The sequence below is a fragment of the Botryllus schlosseri genome, chromosome 8 (genome assembly GCF_051294905.1).
Source record: "Botryllus schlosseri isolate E-star chromosome 8, Bs_hap1, whole genome shotgun sequence".
NCBI lineage: Eukaryota > Metazoa > Chordata > Ascidiacea > Stolidobranchia > Styelidae > Botryllus > Botryllus schlosseri.
In genome coordinates, this window is record NC_137243.1 from 1,281,921 (window position 1) to 1,294,867 (window position 12,947).

At 41.1% G+C, this 12,947-nt stretch overlaps 1 protein-coding gene across 1 annotated transcript; it reads right to left on the reverse strand.

Annotated features, from left to right (window-relative positions):
* Nucleotides 1-514: 514 nt before the first annotated feature.
* LOC145444603 (ubiquitin-conjugating enzyme E2 Q1-like) lies at nucleotides 515-5,196 on the reverse strand. The gene has a single exon (XM_080322617.1). The coding sequence runs from the start codon at nucleotides 3,209-3,211 to the stop codon at nucleotides 2,111-2,113; it is 1,101 nt and encodes a 366-aa protein (XP_080178743.1). The 5' UTR covers nucleotides 3,212-5,196; the 3' UTR covers nucleotides 515-2,110.
* Nucleotides 5,197-12,947: the final 7,751 nt, after the last annotated feature.

Below are 12,947 nucleotides of genomic sequence, written 5' to 3' on the forward strand. Positions count from 1 at the left end.
CTTCAAACAACAAGAAGTACGTGAATCATGAGAGTGAAAGAAAATCTTAAACGTGACCATGAGGCAATGGCTTTCAAAGTAGTCAACCATGACACCATGATACAATGCAAGAGAAATGCCAAAAATGTAGAGAAAACTCAGACAGGCCTGATAAAAAAGGCAAACCAGGTGAATATACACTCGATTCAATAGGCCTAGCAAATTTCTATATTTAAGCCAGAAATATAATACTACACTACAGCTTTGAGTTCCAAATGTTGGAATTTTTCACACGGAAAAATATGGGTACATGTGAGAGCTAGAAAAAAGATGTTAGAATCAGCCGCTCATCCTCTCCATCAGGAAAATAAATACCGAGTATGATGTATAGAAATATCAAATGCCACCATAGGCATGGACAATGAACGTTTTTACGTTACTCCGATTTCACTTTCCTTGCATTCAGTAACCGAGCACCGACAATCCCACATACATCAGAGCTAGCAGCAGTATTGCACCTAATTTGTAAAGTATGCTGTAAACGAAGGAAGTCATAAGTTATCACAAAGACGTAAGAAACAGTCATTGCAGAAAGGACAGAGCACATTATGATATCACAGAGTAACTTGGAGAACATGTCCAAAGCAACAAAAATCTGGTCGCACATCTTCTTCATTACTCAGTATGACAGGTATCACGAGGATGACAAATATCTTAGCCAGCAACAGACTGTGGTAGTACAGGTGGACCCGAATCTACCAGCTGAAATCGTACACGATAAATGTTGCTTCAGCATGCGAGGTCTTCAAATGATTTACACTACAGATATACACGGAATTGGATTGAGCTGCTGCTTTGCAATCCAACTCAAAGACTCGGCCAAACTTTCGCATTAGTGAGTGTCCAAAGAGATGTAGTAAAGAGTCGCGATTGACAATGACAATTAGGATCAAGATAAAATTAACGCAGTAGTATGTTAAAATTGCCAACAATGGCAAGCAATAGGGTACCAGATTTCTAATCATTCGAATCAATATTGATAACAGTAACGACAGAGACATTTATAACGCATTATAAAAGTAAGGGGCCCATGGAGTATGATTTGTCAATACATACATATTATATCAAAGTCATTATAACAAGTCCACTTGAAAAGCCGTGCAACAATGACGATAGAATGAATGGATATGTTTGTAATTCAATACCATCATATCCTTACTAAGGCCTGATTATGATCAAAGTCTGGTAGAATTGCAACATGTCAAGCATCCAACAGCTTAATCAATCAACTCAAAGTCACAAATGATAATAATGAATGATGCCTCGTCGCATCCATGTTCGGCCAACAGGGAGTGAAGCCACAACAATGTGTCGAAGACGATGTAGAAACAGATCAAGACCAACTTGCTTTAACCATGATGTCACATTAGATTAAAGACCATGACTTTACAGAATCATTCGCTGTTGAAAGCCTGTCACGATAACGAAGGAGAAAGAAAAATAAATGACGAATGTATTGCAAAACTACACCAAAGACAACAGAGCAAGAATTGGTCTACTGCACAACTGGCGAAAGGACACAAATTCATGAAAATTGGTTTGCAGTGTCCGCCGTTAAACACCGATTCTCAATATGGTGGGATCAACTCCTCTCCAACATAATGAAATTAAGATTTTGGAAATGCTAAATTCAGAAAGTACATAATTGATTTTGTTCTGCTTGTGTAACCAAAAGTACTGGTTATACAAACAAATATAACAAAGTGATCGCTGATTGAGGAAAGATAATGCACCAGCTTGGTTCAAATTTCTAACTCTACAGATATCATACAAAGTAACATTTCCAATATTCTCTTAGGAACACTGGCTTCAGAAAGCAAGACATCACTCTTCAAGAAACATCTGTACCAAATCAACATAGGCATTAAATACATCAAATTTTGTGATGATGTGAGATGAGGTGGAAAACTACTGGGGTGCCAGATGCTAGCAGGACATGCTGCGCAAGTCACAAAAAATGAAACAAGCATTGATTTCCCAGGCAGGAGATATCAAAATCAAGGACTGCAAACTCATGTAGAACAGTACAAAAACACGATAACAAAATGCAGAGATTCAAATCAAAATAACGTTAACCATCTGATTTTGGAGGCGTCCGCCAGCCGGTCTGTTCGTGGATCTCGACTAGTCTCTTAAAAGACGACACAGCGGCTGAGTACGAGTACGATTCTGGCTTTGCGGAAAAGAGAATCCTGGTTTTACCCTTGCATAGTGTGGCAATGACCTGCATAATCAACGATTCAATCGAATAGGCGCCGCTCCAACCCTGTCTGGTTAACAGCTCCATACAAATGGCACCGCCACCAAAAACAAACCCACCGGTCAGTATTGGTTTAACCACGCGCACAAACGGTGGGACAAACGGGAAGTTCTCTTTGAAAAGAAGTTGCAATTCTATGTACGCTTTCTCCTTTTCTTTTGAATTTAGTTTCTTCAAGTCAGCATAAAGCGGACTGTCTCGGTCGACTTGAAGGACTTTTACACTCCAATTGTACAGATTATCGTTAATGATGTCAACAGTATAATGGCCGTTTTTGAAGCTGTCTGATTTATAAATGGCTTTCAGATCTTTCATGATGCGATCGCTGGCTTGTACAGAGCCGGTGGCCGTCCCAGCTATGTAACTACTCCTTTCGTTTTGTTTAATCCGATTCAAAACAGCAAGATTGTGTGTAGATATTCCGTCGTTTTCCTGCTCTTTTCTTCTGACTTCCTCCTCAATGTCATCTTCGATACCGATTCCTGAAATATCGCATTCTTCATCTTCAGACTCGGATTCTCTTTCAGATTCATTAAGCTCGTAAAATTGGCTCAGAATTTCAAGCTCCGCGGGTTGATCCAAGCCGCTTTTACGGCAAAGTTCCCTCGCCAGAAACTCGCATGATTTCAAAATACAGCCTCTACTTCCCGCTTTCATGGGCAATTCCGCAAGTGCCTCCAATACCTCACCCACCATTTTGTTTTCGGACTCCGAGTACCATATTGGCAGACCGCACTCCAAAATTTCGGATATGTTACAGTTCAGCACGATTTGTTCACTAGCCGGACCGATGAAGTGAACGGACAATTCGTCCAAGGAATAACTGGCGACCCGAAATCTAGGATGGGCGATTGGAAACAATTCCTTCAATTTTTCCAATTCTTTTTTCAGCTCGTCGATACGTCTGGCCATTTTGATGGAGCTGGACAATTTCAGACAGTGTGGGAATATTTCGACATACTACTGCAAAAATGTAGAATGACAATTGAAACTTCTGAGTACCATGAAATAGGATACATCGTACTTTGCCACCGTCTCCAATCAAGGTTCTCTATGAAAATGTCAAAATTTATGGCGTTTATACTTGGTTTTGGGTTTGGGTATCATAGGGTTCCCATTGTTGATCGGAAAACGAGGACACTTTTTATAGTTTTTACAAGTCACAAAAATGAAGTAGCATTCATTAACACGGGACATTTTGAAATTTTACTTTTAATATAGCGTATTAGCGTTAAGGGTTGACTGAAAAAAGACATTTTTCAGAGTCAACTCCCAGAAGACCCGTCTCCACACATATTCGGTTAGCATTTACTCTTTTTTTTCAGTCAACCTTGCCGTCGAAATCCAGATTCCACTTCTATTACAGCATTTTCTAGTTGTCTCCATATGGTCACCTGACTATCAAACTATAAGGAGGACGAATTGCGAAAGAGGACATTTGGGCGTCCTCGGATGACATTTTAGATTTCTTTTAAATGGAGCACAAATGTGGTAGGCCTATCGTAGCAGCATTCATTATCATTACCCCGATAGTGAAATTGGCGGCAACGTCACCTGCAATTTTCAGTTTAATTACCTAATTATTCTATGCAAGAAGCCCTTCTGTCACGCACAACTTATTGTCGAAAACAACCACTGTTGGCATTACCCAAACCCATATCATAAGAAACTTAACCATAACCCCCAATCCTATCCTCACCACCAAACCCAACACTAATCAAATCATAATAATATACCCAACCCTATTACTATGACACAGTAACCTAACCTAACACACAACCTCAATTTTACGATACATCCCTAATTCTATGATACATTGACGATCGATTGACCATTGACGCTTGACCCTAAACCAATTATCAACACCATATTATACTTTAACATGGTCATGTAGAACACTGATTGGTGATGGTCATGTTGTTGTGGATAAGAAGTTCACTAGGCCCATGAACGCAACCAACAATTAACAGTAGTGGCAAAAGCAGTTTGATAGCTTTTGGTGTGGCCAATCAATCAATCAGTTTTATTAATATTTTCATCGTTTCAAAACATCACAAGACTGTGATACAATGAAAAGATAGGAAGGTTTTGAAACAACTTGGAGTAGCCTTCAAGATCAGACACCCACCTTAGCCTAGGCGAAGTAAATAATCTTGAGGCATGCACACTGAATGAAAAGTAATGCGGAGAATATAAGACGCAAGCAGCAAAATGAGGTGACATGTGGCGGAGGACGAGGTCGATGTTAGGTCGTGGTAAGGTAATCCTGAAGACTGGCTAGTATTCATTTAGAAGAAATTGCTTGTATTTCCACTTGAAATTGAATGCGGACATGCCAGTCAGGCTCAGGCAGTCGACATTATTTTTCTCCATAGTAAGTTCTGAGTCCATGCTAGGTACTGCTATAGTGGACGAAAACCACACGATTGCATGTTCTGTGGACATGGATTCTTATATTACAGACTGCTCTGGCGTCTGGTCGTAACTTGTAAGACATGATTGATTGCCAACGTGCGCAACATCATGAAATTATTGAAATACCTGGTACGGTAGAGTTATTGCGGAACATAATCAAAATCATATGCAGCGGTGCTGTTTTTTATCCACACAACACACACAATGTACAAGGCGATACACAAGACACAATGCGGTGTAATGAACTGGAAAGAGCAGATAGAAACGACCTATGCTAGCAGCCTAGCACCATTAACGGTCATCTAGTTGAAGTCCACTGCGTCCTATTGGTATTAGCGTAACACTGTAACATATAAGTAAAAGAAAACATGTCTACAAATTAACCTATTGACATCGCAGCTGACTTACTCCGCCGTAATTCTAGGTTGGAAGCTTATGTTAAACAGAATCAGCATTTTTGACCCTACAATTTCAATTTCTCAGCCATGGACTAAACCACCTGATGTGGTGATACACATGATACGGATATATCACGAAAATAACCCTAAAATGAAGTATTTCGGGTCGGGGACAAATTTCCAGATGAATGATCATAGAAAATAGATAAATACTTGAATCATTCCAGGCCGCAATAGATGAAACGGATCAAATCTGTGAAATATGAAGGGTCGCTTCGACAACATCCTATCTTTTCATTGTATCGTATTTTTGTGGTGTATTGAACTGATAAAAATTGCTGATAAACCACTGAACAGCAACAGCGAGATCATCATCATCATTTATTAATATTTTGAGCAAATCCCTACACCACACGATTGCGATATAATGAAAAGATAGGAGGACGCCGAAACGACTTGGATAGTAACAGTATCAGTTTTTATTTTCATCATTTTAAAACATCACAAGACTGTGATATAATGAAAAGATAGGAAGGTGTCGAAACAACTTCTAGTAACCTTTAAGATCGGACGCCCACCTTAGCCTAGTGCAAGCCTGGGTAAAGTGCGGCCCGCGGTCCAAATGCGGCCCGGAAAGCTATTCTGTGCGGCCCGCGAAAGGTTGCTTCAAATTGAAAATATAAAACATACTTTTTATTGTTGCGGCGTGGACTAAAACAATAGGATGTATAAACTGAACCGGAAATTCGTTTACTATCAAGCCTGTTCAGTGTTCATTAACCAGAGGTGGTCAAAGTAGTCAAGACAGCTACTCAAGTAGAAGTAGAAGTAAAGACGAAAAAATCTACTCAAGTCCGAGTAGAAGTACTTCTTCCAGCCACCTAAAACTACTTGAAGTAGAAGTAGAATTGACTGACTTCAAATCTGCTCAAGTAAGTAAGTAGTTTTGAAAACAGTCTTAATTCGTTCGCATGTACTGTCAAAGCTGCAAATTGATGTATGCGGAAGGTGCAGAGAGCTTGATTCGTATTGATGCATCCCAGGAGGTATCAATTTTCGACAGAATAAGCATTCTTCCGCATCATGGGATGCAAATTATAGTATTGATTTGAAAATACGATACTAACCCTTTGTTTACTAGACGACCCGGTTTTCGAAAACATCATGGTATGGCGCCCTCCCCCATATTATAAAGCCCCAATTAAGTATAGGCGAAGAGTAATACGGAGAAGTTGTATCGGATACGGTTTCAACACTTTGCGCGATTATTATACGTTAATAACAAATATGGTGGATCGTTAAATTTATATCAAGTGTGACTTTATTTTCGGAAAATAGAGGCAATACTACACTTGCTTTTATGCTTCAACATGTATGTTCTGCAGACAAAAGAACTGAAAGTAATTAGAGCTCAAAGTATGATACTCGGAATTGGAAGTGAAATACAAATACCACGTCTAAAAAGCGAAAAATACATTTCATGTCTTTTGTCCATAAAGCTTCAAAGGTGATTTGCTAAAACCGGTGCAACGTTCAAAAAAGCCGGATTTTCCAGATTAGTAGGACACGTCATGGGCTGCTAGATTGCGAAACGGTAGTTTCAAACGTTATAGTGGGCCATATTTACTGTGATGAAATATTTGATATGGGCGACAATGCGGTATGAGCGGAGCCAAGCAATCCGGTACCTAAATTATATCCACTGATACTTTATTTCTCACTCCATAACTACTGTCTGCGAAGCGCAACAAAATTTCTGGGCTTTACTTGACTTTTATGAAAATTAAATCTTGGTACTCCGTTAAAAAAGCCCCGGAATTCCTCAGGCTATCTTTCGTATTGGGGGATTAAACTACTTCTACTTGACAAACTGAGAATAGCGAAAAGTAAGTAAGTAGATCACAAAATATTACGAAGTAGAAGTGGAAGTAGAGAAGAAGAGATCTTCTTGAGTACGTACTAGAAGTAGAGGAAAACTACTTGAGTTCTTCCAAAAAGTAGAAGTACTTCGTTTCTGACCACCTCTGTCATTAGCATGCCGCGATTACGCAGCATATATACATACGTCACATGGGTAATCCAGATTTAAAGTAAAGTCAATGTAGCAAAATATGCCGTTACAATTAAAGTCACAAAAAGCAGGGCATGGTATGGTATGGTATGGAACGACAATTTTCCATACTCCATACTTGCCTTACTCTCTCCATACCATACTTGCAATTTTCCCTACCATACCAACATTGTTCCATACCATACTTGATACATATTCCATACATTCAAATACTTGAATATCATAAGTATAGTACCTTTTCTAGCACCTATATTATTGATATTTCGGATGTCATTTTTGCTTAAACTAGCCATGATGCGAATCTAATTCCTGGTGATAGTTATACAGAGTCTGTTTTAGTGAGGTTTGGTTCACGGTGGTGAGGTGCCGTGTAAGTCCACTCTGCAGCTTCCGCGAGCAAAATGAATTAGTCAGCAGATTGTTATCTATGACAGTCCATAAAAGGGACGGGTAACATACGGCCCGCGGGCCAGATGCGACCCGCGACGACATTTTGTTCGGCTCGCGGACAGTTTCCCATCTTACATGATAATGTGGCCCGCGGCCCCACTACTTGCCGAGATTACCCACTACTTGTCTAAACGTCAAATTTTAGTGACTGTATGTTAGTATATAGGTGTGCGCACTGCGCAGCGTGCGAGAGTGGAGCTTACGCGTAAGCTCGTCGAAGCGAGAAGACTTGCATTATCGGCATTTACGATGTACTCAACCCTAATGAATTGAAATCTTGGTAAATTTTGGGTACCGCGCGGGCTTATCAAACGCTTTGAAATCTTAATTAAGGATTGCACTGTGATTTAGTTGATCAGAGAGAAACAGACATGGCGGCGCCTGTATGACAATGCTGTTCTCAAACCCACATTGTATTGTCGTTATCGGCGAGAAATGGCTCTGAAGTGACATATTTCTGTCAATAAAATACATTCATTAAATACGATATACACCCTGTATATGTGGATAAATAGGCGAAAATGTATCGATTCAACAATACGGCCCGCCAAGTACTTAATTGTCCTATATCCGGCCCGCGAACTGGATAAGTTTCCCGCCCCTGCTCCATAAGAATATCATCGCATTTTCGGTACATTGGCATGAGGCACATGCAAGTTTGAAGTAAATACTCGCAAAATAATTTATAATATAGGCGCACCCATAAAATATCCCAGCTACAGGCGATCAATACTGCAGCGATCTGCGTGATTATTAGTACAGTATTTGGTTGAGGTTAACGTGGCGAGAATTTCAAACTATATCTACCCCACTCCCTGATCTATAATCCTAATGTGAGATCGTTTGAAATGTGACCAATATAATGTCTCGCTATGTAAATAAAAGTATAAATGTGCGTACAATATTTCAGAAGAAATGTAATTATCAATCACATTGAGCAATTATTACGTTGCATCATGATTGCTTGTAAGCTGTCGTCACTCAAGGAATGAGGTAGTTGGAGTATCCCACATTACCAATTATTGTGTCACACGATAGACTTCGCTCGAAGACGTCGTGTCTAGACTCTATATAATATCGGATCAACATTACTGTTGTCATTATTACATCACAAAATCATGTCATCCCAAGTGCTCCTAAAACCGCTGCACAAGCGTGTATTTGATCCTGCACAGCGTTCAATAGTTCACGTTCACACATAACAAAAGCGATCGTGTTCCGTGAACAGCGAACAACGTACGCTTCGCTTCATGAAGCTTGCACAGATCACGATAAAATGTATAAAACACCAAAGTATGGGAGTATGGAAATGTCGTTCCATACCATAGATTAAAATCTTCCATTCCATACCATACTTGCATTGTTCCATATTCCATACCAAAATATCGATCCATACCATACCATACTTCCATACCATACCATACCATACCATGCTCTGACAAAAAGTCACCAGACCTTTTTGTTGCCATTGTCACATTACGCATTTTACGGTCTGTGTTTCGAATTGTTACGTGATGCGTTTCGAAATGCCTAATTCGTTAAACAATAAAGTCCATTAGTGCCCGTGAGTTCTATGAGTCATTATCAGTCATCACCCATAAAGGATGTCAAAAAAGAAAGCTTCAAGTTGAAATTCAAAGAAGGTGAGGCGGACAAAACATTTGTTTACTGGAGAGGGGTAAACCCGTATTTTCAGTTTTGGTGCCGAGCACGTTGCCGTATTTAAGGAGTATAATTTAAGTCGGTTGTAGGACAAAAACACGAAGACATACACTCGGTCAAGGGACGGCGAATTTCGGAAGAACTGCAACCTTGGCTCAACAACAAGGCCATTTGGCCAAGCTGTGCACTACCCGGACACCGGCGACCAAGACAATAAGCTTTCTATAGTATCCCAATAAAATTTATGCAACTTCCTTCAAATTTTCTCGCCCTACGCGCGATTTACAGATCAATGGTTTATAGAATTGGGCATTTCGGCGTCAGCCATTATCGCGCCACGACGCACCAAGACATATGAAGTTTAGGCCAACGCGGGACTCCGAGAAGGCACTGCAACTGTGACTCCTGATCAAATTAACTAAGTAAATGTAAAATGAGTTCGACAGCGGGAAAACCGTGGCCGAAAAGGACTGCCCTTGTGTTGACCGAAAACCACGATGTCCAATCGTCCATAGGAAATATTTGGCAGTGACGAAATACCAACTTGAAATAGTGTGCGTCTATTAGTTTAGTACGCATTGGCGGTTTCAATATCTTTCCACATAGCAGACGAGAGGTCACGAAATAACGACATGTAAGGAAGTCCGATTATTTACAATACGACACCTCACTCAGCTATAGCGGTAAAACTGAGTACGTGGGCTGAGAGAGGTTTAAAAAATATAGCAATACATATATGTGCAATTGTGCATTTACGCAATTACCAATATTATTGACCGATTGAATCATGTACCTTGGAAAATTCCACGCTTCGCGCGATTAGGGCATAAAACGTTACCTATTAGTCTATACAAGAAATCTTGCCCGGAAGTAGTGCATCCTGATGGGGGGGTTGAGGGCTTGGTTTATAACTATATGGGAGGGGGTAGGGCAAGACTTTCTCATTACCCGATATCGACACATGCACTGAGTGTAATTCATTGCTTTCAATCTATAAATAAAATCAATACACTGGAGAATATACAGCTAAAATGTTTGACTCAGCCCGTCAACATATTTTCTGTTTCTCATTTGGACCGCGGAGAAAAGTAATTGCCCACCCCTAGCCTAGTGTAATGGTGATGCGTCCGGCTTCTTGATCGGTATGTCGTGGGTTCGATCCCCGGCCGGATCAGACCATAAAGACTGAAAACTAGTATCCGCGGCTATCCTGCTTGGCGCTTAGCATCGACAGATGACATGGAGGAGAAGAAAACGGGGGTGCAGACTAGGTGACCTTAGGTGTTATCGCATCTCCGTCGTCACGAGCATCTCGGTTGTTCAGGCAAAAGAGAATATCATCTCTCTCTCTCTCTTAATAAAGAGGGTACTTGGATACATATATTATTGATATTTATCCTCTGTCACCCTGAGTGATCGGAATTACAGGTAGACCTGCTAGTAGTGATGGGCTCGAAAGCTTAGCGCTCGGAGTTAATATTCGTAAAAGTGGGGTTACCATATGCCCTCCTTTTTCAGGAAATTGAAAATGTCCTCCGATGACGCCTAAATATCCTCCTTTTTGGCAATTCGTCCTGCTTGATATTGTTGGCCTATGCCAGCGACCGGACACAAGGCCGTAACTGCCGCACTTCAAACCCCCTTGAGCTCGAAGCGGGCCCTAAATGATATCGTGAAATACCATAAATTAACGAGTCTTTATTTTGGATATTTATAGAACTTTTTTCAAATTTTCTTCGCGCATCGCGCGATTTACTCTCGCTAGCTATCTTCATATAGGGTCTTCTCAAAAAAAAAATGCAAAATTTATATAGAAAAGCATTTCGGCGTCGGCCATTACCGCGTCACGACATACCAAGACGTTGAAAATGACGTTTCGGCTAACATGCAGCTCTGCGAAGTGTGCTGCCACAAAGCTTTGCGGCGACGAAGCCTCGACCAAAATGACCGCCTCATATTTGCCGAAACCGATATAAACATGTCGAATTTTCCCTTGTCCATATGTGCCAATATGGATGGCTCTTAATATTATTGTTTCGGCAATCAGAGCCCCACATTACAAATGCCACCCGTAGACAAAAATTATGCTGCTCCCAGTGAGGAAATGCCACTTTGAGTCGTGTGCGGCGCACGGAAGAAGTTCTTTAGGTCTGGTAGTGTAATGGTTGTGCGTCCGGCTTCTCGATCGGTAGGTCGTGGGTTCGATCCCCGGCCTTGTCGGACCAAAGACTCGAAAACTGGTATCCGCGACTATCCTGCTGGGCGCTCAGCAATCACGGATAGCATGGAGGAGAAAAAAACGGGGGTGCAGACTAGATGACCTTACTGTAAAAGGCCGTATCGCATCTCCGTCGTCAAAAGCATCTCGATGGCGCAGGCGAAAAAGAATACCATATCTCTCCCTCCCTCTCTCTGGTGCGTTTCAGCGATTCAGAAATCTTTTGACTATATAGCAGACGGAAGGTCACGAAATAACAACTCACAACAATTAAAGTACTTAATTACGGGCCCTAAATCTTCAAACACCAATTCCGTCAGTAGGCCTACTAACGGTATAACTGAGCACGTGGGCTAGAAGTTAGGTATTTGACTGAAATGGAATTCCAATTTCATTGACCGAATCCTAGGCTACAATGAATTCCATTTCGCTGTCAACCGATACCAAGAACACTAGCGTTGTGTGTACGCCGCAAAGGGTTCGTTTGACACATCACCCTATACGGGGCTCAAGACCAGGAGGGCTGATGAAGGGCTGTTACGGTCCTGGCTAGACATCATATGTCTAGGGTAGATTCGGCTGTATTGCCACACGGACACTATATGTCTCCTGGGTCATGTTCGGACTTTGTTGCCCCTCTGATTTCATATATGGGGTGCTAATCCATTCCGTGGTTCTCACATTCTCAGTCCGAATAAATGACTCAGTCGACAAAGGAGCATACCAAACGAAGTAGCCTACCTCTGATCTGTGTGTTCTGCTGTAAACGGATCACATTGTCGTGTCAATTTAAGGTTTGCTACATATCAATTGAAAACATCGGGGCCACGAAGTAAAATTGAATCATAACCAGTCACACTACTAAACAATATTATTTATATTTAAAAACGGAAAGTCCAAGAGCTAAATCCATTGCGAAAGTAGAACTATTAAGGGTTGTGCCTGATCCGCTGTCGGCCGTTTTCGTTGAGAATTTTGTGATAGTCCGCCAGTTCGTAGTTGCGCCGTTTAACATTGCTAGTTCCGCGGTTCCCTGCTTCCGACGTTTAGATTTTAGTCATTTGCATTCGTCCAGAGATTGCAGTTCCGCTCAGTCGTGTAATTACAATAACGAAGCGCGGTCAATCAATAGCTAGCCAATCAACGTCACCCGCGAATTCCCACGCCTTGAAATATTAATTACGGACTGCAGGGTGCGTTAATTGATCAGAGAGAGGCAGACGAAGGCGCCTGTATGACAATGCTGTTCTCAAATCCAGATGGTTTTCCTCATCATCGGAGAGAAATGAACTGCCCTGACTTATGCATTTCTAATTACAGACGTAGGCAATACGTATCCACATTATTGATTATATCAGGTAGCTTTCTGGCTCTGCCTTTAAATGCAGACTCGTAGTCTCTTGTAGTTAGCGAGTTGTTTGTAGGCACTAGGCA

What these genes read in the sequence shown, in the direction of transcription:
- LOC145444603 (XM_080322617.1), bottom strand. Translation starts at nt 3,211, where the DNA reads ATGGCCAGACGTATCGACGAGCTGAAAAAAGAATTGGAAAAATTGAAG.